The sequence below is a fragment of the Typopeltis vanoorti genome, chromosome 12 (assembly GCF_054136105.1).
Source record: "Typopeltis vanoorti isolate ZY-2024b chromosome 12, IOZ_Tvanoo_1.0, whole genome shotgun sequence".
NCBI lineage: Eukaryota > Metazoa > Arthropoda > Arachnida > Uropygi > Thelyphonidae > Typopeltis > Typopeltis vanoorti.
The window spans coordinates 118,721,027-118,736,721 of record NC_143560.1 but is presented as its reverse complement, the minus strand read 5'-3'; the positions used below and the strand labels follow the sequence as shown (position 1 = coordinate 118,736,721).

At 33.3% G+C, this 15,695-nt stretch overlaps 1 protein-coding gene across 3 annotated transcripts in view; it reads right to left on the bottom strand.

Moving 5' to 3' along the window:
* Positions 1 to 15,695, bottom strand: part of LOC150101175 (oxysterol-binding protein-related protein 9) — a 613,809-nt gene that overhangs the window by 424,144 nt on the left and 173,970 nt on the right. For all 3 annotated transcript variants that reach the window (XM_090402198.1, XM_090402199.1, XM_090402200.1), the window contains exon 7: positions 4,597 to 4,647. In XM_090402198.1, coding sequence (XP_090258324.1) covers positions 4,597 to 4,647 — 51 coding nt within the window. The remainder of the gene's footprint in view (positions 1 to 4,596; positions 4,648 to 15,695) is intronic.

Sequence of the window (15,695 nt, the reverse complement as noted above, 5' to 3'; positions counted from 1 at the left end):
TATTTTACAATAAACGTTATAAAGCTTTTTAGTTTTAGTGAAACAAATAAATGCAACTTTTTTTTTTTTATTTATTATGAAACAATTTCTGATTTGTTTCACCAAATATGTACACTGACCATATTTTTTTCTCCAAAAAAATATGGTCAGTGTACATATAATGCGTGTGTGAGTTTGCCTGCTAGCTCAACCCAAACAAGCAGGAATAAAATTCAACCAAGAGTTGAAACGTTGTGTAAGTTGAGCCTGCTGGTAATGAGAAGTTCCGTCGGAATGATAAATGACAATCCTTCGTGAATGTGTTAAAACTAGGAAATATATAGTGAATGTTGTTATGACAGTTTCAGATGTTATGGAATTCGGTTGAAGAGAATTAGCATTTCAATTCAACACTTGTCGGTTGCCTATGTCTTTGGGTGGCGTGATTTTTTGTTAATACCGCACCAATCATATTCATGTCTTCATATCTACTCTCTCGTGTAAAACAAAATTTAACTTGCATGTATCGTAATAATTTAAAAAAAAAAAAAAAAAGAGTTGAATAATTTATAAGCGTATAAAAGGATATCACCTGTAAATCGTTGATGTGCCAGCAAAATTCTCAGGCATGCCATAGGTTTGCCATCTATGACCTAGTGCAAATGGAGAATTTTCAACAAATAAAAATGGAAACAAATGAGACAGGCCTACAACCAAATATTGTTAAAACGATGAAATTATGTTATATTAATTGAAAATCAATCCTACTTGCAAGAATAAAGAATTCTAAATGTTGTTTTGATACCAGCCACTTATTTCCTGATGTAATATAATAATGTGGCTTCTGGTATTATAATATAATAATAATACCAGAAGCATCTGGGTGGATTACAGAACTCAGTCAAAATCAGATGTAGTCATGTAGAATACAAATGCAGAATGGTGATCTGCAAGTTTTTCTTATGTCTGATTTTGAAAACTTTTTAGAGCTTATCTTTAACTTCTTTTGCAGCTACTGTCTTAGCCAACTGATCTGCTTTCTCATTTCCTACTATTCCATATGTACCCCTTGCCCAGCAGAGCTCAGTTTGCCATATCTATAAACTAATAATTCGTATCCAATTCCTTGCTTGTTCTGTTAACATTAGGAGGTTTTTTAATTAAATTATACATTTTTGGTCATTTTATAATAGAAATACAATTTTATTGAGGTTTTTTAATGTTATTCATAGTTGCTCTATTATCATTATAAAGTGTCACAGTCTTTTGTTGAGAGGTGTTCAGTTAATGAAGATATGAAAGTGAGCAAACTAAGGCAAAATGTTCTGTCTGATTATTTATAAGCAGGATGTAATTTTAAACAAAATTCTTCTACAATGATTTGTCTGCAATAGATGATAAGTGAACATCTGATGCTTTCTTTCTTCTAGTTTGTTTTCATCAGTATAAAGTTCTGTATTCCCTATTGCTTTCAGGGCTTTTCTTTGAAATATATATTTTCTTAGTTCAGTAAGTCCACCTCATGTTGTAAAGAAGAAATTTGTAAAGTTTTGGACCAAAGACAGAATTCATGTGTTTTCAAGTAAAATTTGCTAAACCAGCAATAAATCAAGCTGTATCAAAAGATATTGACCTGTATTCTCTGATTATGACTATGATTATAGGGTGATGGATTGCTGTTAAGTATTTGTCAATTTTTCTTAGACCTTCTTTCTAAGCATGTAAAGCATACATATGTGTGATAAAATGACTCCTGTATGTATATATATATATATATATATAAATACATTATCTCGAACATGTAGGCCTAATTCCTAGTTTATCTTGGCCAATTTTGCTAGAATATTTGGTAATTGCAAGCTTTTGTGAGTGACACATGAAATGTGCTTGTTATAGTTGAATCTGAGAAATAATTAGATACCAGATCATTCTGACTACTGCTAAAATTTCCGCACTTAAGAAAAGCATTAATCATTTGTTTTGATTAATTAATCTTCTTCTTCTTCTTCTGCAGCTTCTCCCACTTAAGTGAGGTCACTGTTGATGATGAGTCTCCTCCACATCTTCCTGTCTTGGGCTGTCACCTCCTGTTTTGATTAATTAATGCTTACATGAAATGGGAAGAATTTTAGACTTGGTACTTTTAACTGTTACTTTCCTCTCATGAGCCTATTCAGAAGTTTTAAAGAGTTCTTTATTTGACATCTTGTCCACGCAGTTAGCCTAGTGGCTATGCGATTCGCAACTATATGCCTGGGGAAGGAGTGTCCTAGGTTCGATTCCTGTCGACGACGTGAGGAGCTTAAGGATATTCCTCAGCCATAGTCAAGTTAGCCGGTCTTGGGCGTGGACAGCAGGGTTTTTTCCACCAGTTTATCTGGGGTTTTTCATCCCACAAGCAGGCAAACTGGCCCCGTGAACACACACGGATCTACAGTCATAAATACTTAACCCCCCCCCATGAGGAGGCTCAACTTGCCCCAGTAGGGACAGGGGAGAAATAAGGAGGAAACTCCATACGAATAAATAAATAAATAAACTACTATTATAAGCCATCACATTGTCTAATCATAATTATTACATCACTGGCAAACATAAATTTTATTTAAATAGTGTAAGAAAGTCCTGATAGGCAATCATACTGGATATTCCAGAATCCTGATCCACTGCATGAGCTTTGCAAATAGCCCTGTTTAAACTTGTTTCATTACAGATGTAGTTTTCATGGTCAATGGCTCTACTCTATCTTTAAAATAGTTTTTTTGTAAGAAATAAATTTTTTGGAGATTAAAAAAGTCCAGATGAAATGGCATTTGGTCATATTGCATTTGCAATGAGTTTCTTCCATAAATTTGAGTTGGTAAGCCATGATATACTGTTAAAAGAGAACTACATAAAACAGCTGAACTATTAGGTAAATTGTCAGTTCTGAAATGGCGAGCATATTTTGTGTTTCTAATTGAGTGTGATGATCTATTTATCTTGAAGAAGATATCTATAAATCATATTTCTTTAGCTACTGAAAGATTTTTTTTGTTTAATCAATTTGGAATATTTCTTTCTTTCTTTCTTTTTTTTTTGTTTAAAATGGAACAAAAGAATCATGGTTAAAGTTTTTAATATCCATTTTCTTTTCAAAGCACCATGATACATCCCTTCTAAAGAGTGAATCTACTTGTGAGTGATCTTTTGTAAAGATGCCTTGATAGAGGAATTTGCTCTGTTGAATCTTTTTGGAACTAGCAAAAATGAAAGCTAGTTAACTTTGAATTTGTAGTAATTATCATCTTGGAATATGTTCTAACAATGAATGAAGAGCTCTTTATTGTGCACATTTATCTCTCCCAAATTCTCTTCCAAAACTTAATTGTCTGTCAGAATTCGAATATTTATGCAACCTTTAAAAACATAAAACACACTAGATCATAAGAAGTATATATGCATGTGTGTGTGTGCGTGTGCATGCACATGTATGCATGATACATGCTTATCTTTCATTTATACTGAAGTTGCACACAATCATCCAACTTCATATCTCCCCATATAATTGTATTTGTATATACATATATTTATGTTCAAGGCATGTTTTGGCATAAAAAAGTTGTTCTATGTTTTTTTAATTTAATTTAATTTTTTTTTTTTTTTTTTGTAATGTGCCTTTACTCCTTTGTGGCAATCAAAAATAAACCAGTGTTTATTTATTCCCATCATTTGCAATGCTGGACATCAATTGTACATGCCAAACATCCATTATATTCTTAGAAATATGTATTCACAAGAATTAATAATAATAATAATAATTTTAATATTGCAATTATGACTTCAAACTAACAGTATACCATCAGATGAAGTTAGAACAATGTAATGTTATTTCTTTTTGCAGATCCAAGTCATATGCTGGAATGCTACCATGTATTCTGCCATTCTAGCTTCACCTTGTGCTTGTACTTATGTATTGATGATGGCATGTTAGTTTCAGGCCAAATATCTGGAAAAAATATAATTATTTTTATTAATTCTTGTCAATACGTGTTTCTAATAACTGTTACTCTGTCACAAGTGCCATTAAAAACTTCCTTCACAGGGAAGAACTGACTAAGAAGACTGGTAAACTTGGCAATATATCAACAAGGTAAGATACAAGCAACTTTTGCTACATTTAAAGAAACCATCAAATCTGTTGTTACTCAGCATATTAAAACTTGTTTAAACACACATCTACTATGGCTTTTGTAAAGATTTCTTACATTTCTTACTCTATCATCACCACTACAAAAACTCCATTGAAACGTTTTGGTTTAGATTAGACATCTGGCTAAATAACTTGAATGTGTCTGTTATACTTATCAGTGACAGAGATAATGAACATCAGCTGCATACAATGCCTTGAAGAACATGGCAGTCTAGCAGTCATTACATGCCACCAATTACTATAAAATGAAAGATATTTATCAGGATGGCTGGTCTTCAAAATGAGCAATAAAATTATTCTAATTTTATTTTGGAACAAATATCTTGATTCACAATTTAATTATTGAGTGCTGTATATAACAAGCAATTTAATTCTAATGAATGAATTACAACAATAATATATGAGAAATGAAATCTTTGACTTGCCTTTGCAATCTGCAAAAGTATAATGGAATGTTTGATTGTTTCAAGAAGTGCCTAGAAATAATAAAAATCATTATTCCTCAAAATAAAAAATAATATATAAAATTATTATTCATGATAAGATGATTTCTGTCATCTTTTTTAAAAATAATCATTTTATAAGAATAAAAGATAACATTTGTTTTTTTTTTCTTCTTCAAAATAAAATTACAATTTGATTATAAACAGATATCGGCTATTATTCATAACATTGTTTATAATTCATAACCCACATACTATCATCATTATAACAAGGTCAGGCAGACTATGCTTTAGTTAATGCTTGACAAAGGATCAGAGAGAAGGAACAAAAATTATATACAAAATGAGTTCTAACAGTTTTGGCATGTACACATAATTTGGTAACTAGTATAGAAGGAAAGAAGATAAGAATTATTAGAAGAAGCCATAAAAGAAGAGTGATGTAGTTAAGTTTGTAAGTTTATTGCTGAGGTATGACAGAAGTAAAATGCAAAGAATCAGGATTGCAAATGAGTCAATGCAAAAGTTGTAGATGAGGAATGGTATGGTTATTGGATGCATGAAGGATGGATAAAAGGACTTATGTAATTATCTGATGGACTGCACTTGAATGGATTTAAAGTCGGGAGGCTGAAAAAAGTTCTCTTTAATAAGAAAATGAAAGTGTAAATTCAAGGAAACTAAGGGTCATGGGTACAGTGACCATATTTTTTTGGAGAAAATAAAGAACAAATAAAGGACTTCAGCTTCTTTGTGTTTCAATGTCTATAAATGCTGTTTAATTGCTGATCTGCTACTATTCGCGATATTAAAATTTGCCGAACATTTATTACATTTGACGACACTATCCGTCCTCTTAATGAAAAAAATTCTTCGTCCAATATTTTGTTGAAAATACATTTTCTTTTTGGATGCCATGACAATGCTCTATAAAATAATAATATGTAATAACAATATTGAGCTTTACCTGCTCGAACATACAATACACGTCTACACTGCACACAGTCAAGTGCAATATGTACACATGCACATAAATGATGCAGCCATATATACTGCGCCACTAATGAGTGCTGGTGAAATGAGAGCTTCATGTTTCTATGGGCCATGTGCTGCATGCCAATATTCAATTTACTATTTCAATTCACAAAATAAAGGACAAAATGGCCATTTTAGAAAAAAAAACAAATCTAAAGGACAGAGCAGTGAAATAAAGGACTGTCTTCTCAAATAAAAGACGTATGGTCACTGTAGTCATGGGGGACAGGTGAAAGTGCACATAGTCACCTTGAAATGAGCAAGTATGAGAATAGGAAAGATAGAGAGAGAGAGAAAGTGCTGAATGCAATTTCAAAGGTCTCAAATCTGAATGCCAAACAGTTCTTGACCAATGCAAGGATACCAGCATGCCCAAAGGGATATTGCAGTTCAGGCAAGCAATCAAAGGAACCGGATTACAAAGTACATACAGCAGTCAGTGGTTTACCAATTAAAAACTGTGCAGGCATACTAGAAATTAGTATTAATAAATAATATTATTAAAAATATTATTAAAAAACTATTTTTGATGGTTACAATAAGAATCTCCCAAACTTTTGGGAGAGAAACAATAATGCTGATTCAGATTTAGCCGATGTAAAAGGGCTTTGCAACTTTCTTTGAAAAGGCATTCATATTTAAACCTTCGTCTTCTATGGAGAAGACGAGCTTTATCTCACTGGATATTGTGTTTAGCGTCAATACTGTGTTGTATTGACAATATAATATATTGAATACATGAAACCTCAAAAGTCTGGTCTGGCACACATAGTATTGATACTAAATACAATATCTAATAAATACTAAACACAATAGTGGGATAAAGCTCATCTTCTCCATAGATGCAGGTTTAAATATAAACGCCTTTTCAAAGAAAGTTGCGAAGCCCTTTTACATCAGCCAAATCTGAATCGGAATAATTGTTGCTCTCCCCCCAAAAGTTTGGGAGATTCTTATCTTATGCAACCAACAAAAATAGTTTTCTAATAATATTTTGAATAATATTATTTATTAATACTATTTTCTAGCACGTGGCAACAGTTTTTAATTGGTAAACCACTGACTGCTGTATGTACTTTGCAATCCCGTTGCTTTGATTGCTTGTCTCTACACCCTGATGATGTACTGTTATTTTCAGTGCAAAATATCTGTAATTTCATTTCATTAAAGTTAATTACTGTGGTTATTTGTGTAATTTATTATTTACAGTGTACAGTGTTGGCAGTGTATGAGAAATACTCATGAAATGTTGGAGGAAAGAATCAAAAAGCATAGCAAGAATCAGGAAAATAAATCAGTTATGAGTTATACAGATTTGTGGCAACATTATCATGCAGGAGTTGAAAAAAATCTTGTGGAAGGAATATATATGCAATCAGCAAGCTCATAAGTAGTACAAAGCACAGGCTATCAACCATTATAATGAATGCTGATCAGCATGTAACATTTAAAGATATGATAACCATTCTTGTAGCATCCCATAAGCATCACTTTCTGGAGAATATCCTCAAATATTATAACTCTCTAACACAAATAATATTTTATGACTAGTTTCCTATCAAAAATTTTGTCTCAAATTAGTTTATTATTTGTTGGGTTACTAATCAGTCTGATTAGCTTTTACAGAAAAATGATCGTGTTGTTATAGCAAAGAGATGTTTTAGTTGATAATTTGTTATAATGAATATCCTTTAGTACCTTACCTATAGGGATTTGGTTGGGATTTTGTTAAAGTGAATGAGTTTGTTAGAATGGTGTTTTATTTAGTAGATATCATATCTTGGTCACCTCTGGATCAGTTTTTTCATGACATTTTTGTATTAAGATCATATTTTGCTAATGCTTCATCTTCCATTTTGTTTAAGGGAGTCACTTAATCTTCAGATCAGCAATGTTTACACATTCTGGAATGTCAAGTTCCTTGTTTTATGATGTCCACCAATTATGTTTCTACCAGTGATGCCGTCTGCTCACTCTTTCAATTTTCCTCAACACTATATGTGTGGCCACACACACACACACACACACACACACACACACACACACACACACACACACACACACACACACACACACAGCGTCTCTAATCACTCTAGTCACTGATCTGTTTTATTTCAAACTCAGCTCTTCAATCCATATGTTAAAATTGATTGATATGTTGTCTTGTACAATAGTCTTTTGACTAATTTTATTCTTGTCACATGAATTTCTTCAAATAGCTTCTCACCATATCAATGTTATTTATTCCATTCTCTATTTCTATATTTAATTTACCATCTTCACTAAAAACTGTGCCTAAATAGCTAAAAAACATGCAGCTTGTCTTATGAGTTCATTAGTAAGAATATAACTAATTTTCTGTTTGCTTTTTTTTTATTGCAGCATATTTATTTCAGAGGATACATCATTTGCATATATGAGGAAGGGATCTGGAAAGTTCTAATAAACACCTAGAACAAGAATGATATTCTTTAATATTGTTTATGTGTAAGTGTTTTTTATAACCACAGAAAGAACATACGAGGATATAAGAATAAAAGAACAAAAGTTATCTTCATAATCCTGTTACTACGATGTTCTTTCTTGTGGTTATATCAGTTGCCTTAACATTATTTTTGTCTAGGTGTTTATCTGAACTTTCCAGACCCCCCCCCCCTCATAAGAATAAAGATTAACATCCCCAATTTGAATAGTAGGTTTGATAGCAATTTCCTTAATGATGTAGGATTTCCATGTAGATTATAAATAACAGAAGAGAAAGCATACAACCCTGTGTAAAAATTTCACAATCATTTCACTTGTTATGTTCGTTTTTTAGTTTTGTACATATATGAGTGAAAAATTTCATTAATAAGGAATATGTTTTTGTTATATGTTATATGTTTTTAAATACTCTTAAAAAATACTTGTGTTTGCATTTATTAATGCTTAATATTACTGGAGCTGCCACGTGGTTAAGCAGTAGTGATATAAAAGGAGACTTAAATGTAATTAAGTAGTAAACTTCCTTAATGTATGCTGTAATCCTTAGGGAATAACACAGAAATGTTGTTTGTATATTATCTAATAACTTATGGCAAGCATGTGCAGCATGCAGTTACTGTACTAATGTCAGCTATGCTGTCACTAGTTTTGTTTTGGATCTCAGTAATGGAGGACAGGCACATCAGTTGTTTATAGAGCAGCTGTCACTGGATAACAAGAATGCTAGCCAGCAAAGAATAGGCAAGCAGGGAAGGAGAGCTGGAAAGTCTAATAAACTACTGCTTTAAGTTCTCTAATCTTGGAGAAGTTTTTATATGCATCTTTAACTACTCTCTAAGGAGGAACTATGAAGTTCCTACTTGGAACTATGAAGGACGGTATAATATATCAAGCCTTTATATGGAAAGCAAGTGATAATTCTGCAATAAAGTTCCTTTTATTGGAAGTGCATTTCAGCCCCACCCCCTCACAACAATATGGAGTAGTGAAAACACTATACAACAGGGCTAAACTAATCTGTTCTAACGACATGGTCCTAAACACTGAACTAAATCACATCCTCAACACTTTCTCAGCCAATGGCTACCCCCCAAAAAAATATTAAAAGCTACAAACCACAGCCCCCTCCCCCCCCTCTACAAGGATTACTCTAAATCCATCACCATTCCCTACATCTGAGGCACCTCAGAAAAAATTACCAAAATCTTAAAAAAACATGACCTGACCTCCTGTTACAGACCTTACAGAAAATTGGCATCCCTTATCCACTCCACCAAAGACCAATCACTTCCCCTAGACCTAGATGGTGTATATCAGGTCCCATGCAGTTTAAATTGTCTTACTTTGGCCAAACAGGCAGGACAGCGAATATCAGAATTTCTGAACACAAGGACTACATCCGTTTTCACAAGTACAGCCATTCTGCTCTTGCAGACCATGCTCTGGATACACGCCACAGAATACGGTGGAAGAAAGCTACAGTAATACATCGTAGCAAATACAAATTCGAAAGATTATTTATGGAATCAGCCTCAGCCCTAAGAAACTCTCCAAACCTCAAAAAATTTGGTTGTATGCGATTGCCCCAAATTTGGGAGGCTTACATCAGCAGACCTTCAGCCCAACGGCCAAGAACACCTACTTAGCCCGTTAGAGGGCATCATCAGGACTTTTAGGAGAACAATTAGCTTCATCTCTTCATTCTCAGTTACTGTGTTGTATTGCCTACGTGCACGTGCATTTTTTTGTAAGTTCCTTTTGAAAATGGCAATGTGACGTTGCCGAAATATCAGAAATATTTATTAAAGTGTAATTTAATTTATATTCGTATCTACATTGTTCAATTCCTTAAGTGATTTAGTAATGAAAGAAAGATGTATTTAAAGAAACTTGCTTACGGAAAGAAGATACATGCAAGTATATTAGTTAATTGAGGCCTTTTTAATTTTGTTTGTAGCATTCTCAGGAATTTTAGAGATAAGACAAGATGGATGAATGTATGAGCAAAAAACAATAAAATAAGTGCTGCAAATGAAGTTCTCGTATGCCCAAATGAAACTACAGAACTTTTAGATGAATGCTGATTTCAGTTTGTTTTGTAAAGGATTTGATATCATTCAGAATTGTATTTAACTTTGAGTCAGAAAGTGAAAGAATTTTCTTTGAGCTCATATAGAGCAATTCTAGAATGGCTATTAAAAGTTAGATATATATAGAATAGTAAAAAGTAATTTGCTAATTGAATTCTATAGAGAAGAGGAATATCAGATCTCTTAAGCGAGAGAGAGAATTACTTAATATAGAGAACTATATCTATTGTATATATTTATGTTTACAGCAAATATAATTTTTTTATATATTAGAGCCCCACTCTTTAGAATTCAAAAGGCGCTGATTTTTGAAGCCAATGCACCATCATGGATATGAATCTCAAATTTTCCAACAAACTAAAATAAAATTATAATATTGTTATCTTACCCCTACAACTGACTATAAATATATCGGTTGGATACAGGTTGAGAATAACATAGTTGGAACAATCCAGCCTCAAATATAACACTTACTCTACTCTATACTTGATTAACAACAGACTACTGTACAACCACAGATGCAAGATCCCTCGACACTTCTGCACATGACAGAAGGCGAATCCATTCTGATAATAGGGTAATCAATGCGTTTTGTGGGATGAGTGTTTATTATTATATGTCGGAAAATTAGGTTTTCTTTTATGAAAATTCTAGTTTTTAAAGTGGTAACTATTTTGCTTGTACAACAATTGGAAAAGTTTAGGTATAAAGCACATGATTACGCATGTTGGTGATGAATTCATACTCCTTATGCCTTATTCCTTTCTCCCCTTCAACATGAATTGACTCTTCTTGGCAATCTGCCAGCGATAGCTGCCATTTCTGTGGTTGGACAATACCTTTCTATAAAGCAAATTATTTGATGTACAGGAAGGTGGTGTCCAAATGATGAGCATAATTTATTTTGCAAATTATTTAAAATCTACATATTGCTCAGTATAAGTTATCATTTATACCCAACAGATTTACTGTTTTTTTTACTTGATACCTTATCATATTCTTATAACTTTAATTTCTTACTTGCTTAGTAAAAATTATAATTTTTTTTTCCATTCTTCGTGCCTTGTCTAATAAGTGTGCTATGCAATAATAAATGAATCCTCTTTTGATTTGGAATTACTATAGCATGATGTTGTAAAACAATGGAAGACTTATTTTTAACAGAAATTATTAACTAAATAGATAATGCCTACTAGATGGCTGCAAAGAACAGCACAATACAATTTGGTTAGAACATCTATGTATCATTCCATTTTAAAATAAAAGCTCTTATGCCAACAGTTGATAATTTAGAACAAAGTTGAACATAATAAGCTGATATTTAAGTTGCAACACATGGGTCTGGATGTCAGATTGGTCAACTGGATTCAGGATTGGCTGTCTGATAGGTATCAGAGAGTTGTGTATGGTGGAGCAGTTTCAAGGAGACAGAAGGTTACAAGTGGGGTCCCACAGGGCTCAGTACTAGGACCTATATTGTTTAACCTTTATATCAATGACATTGCCAGTGGATTGCAAGGGGATATTCAGTTGTTTGCGGATGATGCGAAGCTGGGAAGGATTATTAGTAATAGTGCAGATGTGGTAGCCCTGCAAGAGGATTTGAATAAGCTAGATAGATGGGCAAATGAATGGGGGTAGCAGTTATGCAGCAAAATGTAAGGTCTTGAGGTTTGGGAAACATCGATGGGATGCTGCATACTCTATGGGAGGAGTTATACTGGAGGAAATTGGGGAGACAAGAGATCTCAGTTGATGATTGATAGAAACCTGAAGTTTAGGGGACATATTGCAAAGGTGGTGAAGGTAACACAGAGGATTGCTGCAATTATGAGAAAGACACTGACCTGCAGAGATAAGAGGGTTATCATTCCGTTGTATAAGTCTCTGATCAGACCACACTTGGATTATTGTTCTCAGATTTGGTCCCCAGGATTTGAAGGGGATAAATTAACTGTGGAAAAGATACAAAGACGGATGACAAAGATGGTAGTTATGAGAATCGGCTGAGGGAATGTGGACTGCAGAGTTTGGCAGATAGAAGAAGGAGAGGTGATATGATTGAGACTTTTAAACTGTTGAGAGGTGGTTACAGGGTTGACACTGTGGAGTTCTTTCACTTGGTTGAACAGCGGGAAGGAGTGATGACAAGAGGCCATCCCTGGAAGTTACGAAAGGAAACTGTGAGCAAGAGGGTGAGGAGTGGTTTCTTTGCATGGAGGGTGGTTGAGCCGTGGAATGCATTGCCTGATAGAGTGGTGAGGGCGAGAACAGTCAACGAGTTTAAGGAGTGGTATGATAGACTTTGTGTTTCTTAGGGGAAACCTCCCCCTTGATGAGTCTTGACAGACTTTATGTTCTTAGGAAGGGCCTCCCACGATGAGTCTTTTGACTCCATGGAGGCCTGAATAATAATAATAATAATAATAATTATTCTTTAAAAGCTAAAATCATGAAATACACGCTAGCGTTAAAGTTAGCAAGGTTATCAGATCCAAATAAAGAAATGAGTCTGGAGATCAGTATTTTAGACTTGGAGAAATATTTTTATTTATTCACATAGTGTAAAGTTCAATAAATGAGGAAGAAGAATGCATTACAGTGGATTTGCAGGGAATTGGAAAATATGGTTGATATATGTTAAGAAGACAGAAAAGGAGAAAAACAGAATTTTTCGGTGCACTGCCATTCAAACAGTTTAGGATCCATCTGTTATAACAAGTAATGTACAACTACAGAGATAGCTAGTAACTTAGCTGCAATTGCATACTGTAAGAAATTATAAAATAGGGCTAACTCACTTGATCTTTAGGCTAAGCCTAATTAAATGTCTCAGAGATATCAAGGGTAACTACAATACTGTATTTGTATATTCCAGTTAGCACAGCAATTCAACAATAATGAATTTCTCTATAATTTAGAAAGTCCTAAAGTGAAAATAACAGAATGGTGACAGTTTCTTACCTTTTTCAGAAATAACTTAAAAAAAAATAGGATAAGTACCAGTGGAACAGGAGTTGGAAAAAGCAAGAATTAATGCTGAATCAAAAACCTCCTGAACCTCCTAAATAATACCTCCTGATCTCTTTCTGCTGGAAAAAAAAAAAAAAAAATCAATGGAATTGAATGTGGTATTTAAAACTGGTTGGGAACATTTATTGAAATCATCAATCCAGGAGCAAGGAAAAAATTTACTTTGATTCTTCCTCCCCCCCACACACACAAAAAAATCCATAGAAATAAACAAAACTAAAACAGAACAAAAGAAAAAGCAAAATAAAACTGAATTTTTCTATGGGACAATGTAGATGCATAAATAGAAATAGGGACATGATGTACATTTTGGGGGAATTTTTTAAAATGTGAATCAGACCTAAAAAAAACGTTATAAACTAAAGTATACAAGCATGAAATATGAAGGGTTAGATAGCCCAAAAACTCTGCTCCCGAGTGCAAACATTTATATTTTTCACATCACTTCAAGCCTCTAATAAGCAGAGTGATGGTCTTACACCACACAAAGAAAATCATCTATCACTTAATCTGGATATTATTATTATTACTATTATTTATATGAGTACTCCATGAGGTCAAAAAACTCAACGTGGGATACATATACTATCCATTACACAATACCTATCATAGATCCTTTTTATATAGTGAAACTTGTGGAGTATCCATAAATACAGAATAACATGTTTTCCACAGTAAATAACTTTTTTATTATGTGCAAATATTTTGTCATCAGTACAACTAAAAACAACAACAGGAATTGAATTCAAAATAACAATAGTGCACATGCTTAAATTGGAATCCTTCTATGTATACAGTCGTGTGTTCATAGATTAAAACTATTGGGTTGAAATTAAAATTAAGTAAATTAAAACATAGTAGATAATTATTTAATACAACTGAGGATAACAATTTCCCAAACTTTTGAAATATTGAGACAGTTGTTCCGATTAAGATTAGGTTTATGAAATAAGGCTTTAGCACTTTCTTTATATAAACATTCAGGTTTATATATGGATCTTGTAGTAGTTTAGTGTTTTGCCATGTGATCCTGTGGTTGAGGTTTGATAAGGCAGATGTGGTGTTGATGTTAGAGATCTGTTTATTTAGAGACCGAGAGACCTTCCCGTTTGTCCAAAGTAAGACAAGTTTCTCGAACGTGGTACTTCGTATATACCAGGTAGCATCATTGGCGAGAGTTTGTCTTTTGGAGAAAGTAGCAAGTTAATGGTTAACGAGCTCGTAAGTAGCAATGAGTTGATATTTTTTCATAATTTTTGCCAAACATTTAGAGATGCCTTTAATATATGGTATAGGAGTCCTGTGGGCTTCTTGTATGGATTGATTTGAAGAGTGGTTAATTATTTTTTTGGGTTGTTATTGGATTATATCCATTTAATAAGGCTGTTTCTTTTATAATTTCCAATTCTGTTTTAGGGATTCTTCAGAAGAACAAATATTGTGTGCTCTGGATACTAAAGATTTTATGATGCCATATTTTTGAAATGGATGGTGAAGTGATGTATTATGAATATAATGACCTGAAAAAGTTGGTTTTCGATAGACAAAAATGGAAATGGATCCATCTTGTTTATGCTGGATAAGTACATCAAGAAATGAAATACCTTTTGACGATTCTTTTTCTAGTGTGAACTTGATAAGAGGATGCAGAGTGTTGATTTTTTCTAGAATGAATGGAGTTCAGGTTTTGTGTGAGTGTAAAGACGTCATCAACTTAGTATAGCTAAATTGTTGGTTTTGGGTCAAGAGTAAAAATTTTATCTTCTAAGTATTCAGGGAAAAAGCTGGCTAAGTTAGATGATAAGGATGAGCAAAGTAACCTGATGTGATTGCAAATTTGAATAATTTCACTATGTCTGGTGGAAAGTTTTGGGTTAACAATTCTATTGTCTCTTTGTGAGGGATATTAGTGAAGACAGACGTCAAAGCTTACTAACATGTTTGTATCTGTTAAGTTAATGTCTTTTATCCTTGTATGAAAGTCTGTGGAATTTTTTATTGAAGAAGCTGAGTGGCCTGTGAAGGAATGAAGAAAGTTAGACAGAAATCTTGATATTTTATACGTGGGACTGCCTACAGAATCCATAATCGATCTAAGTGGACAGTTACTTTTATGTAATTTTGGTGAACCAAATATTCTAGGTGGTTATCTTGCATGGTATGTTTTTGTCTAACCTTTCTGTCCCTTCCCAGGCCACTCAGCTTCTTCAAAAACTTATTCACTCTTGGGACACTCACAACTACCTCTGAAATCCATTCCATCTCTCCAAATCTTCAGGCCCTTACTAACCACACTCTTAGACAACTTCCAAGTGTGACCCCTTGCATTCCCTCTTTTCCTTATGTATAAAAATGTCTTTGGTGCAAATCTTATAAAATTTCTTTAGTAACTTTTAGGTTTCTATCATAAAGCCTCCCCTCTGCTTGTCAGCTAAACTC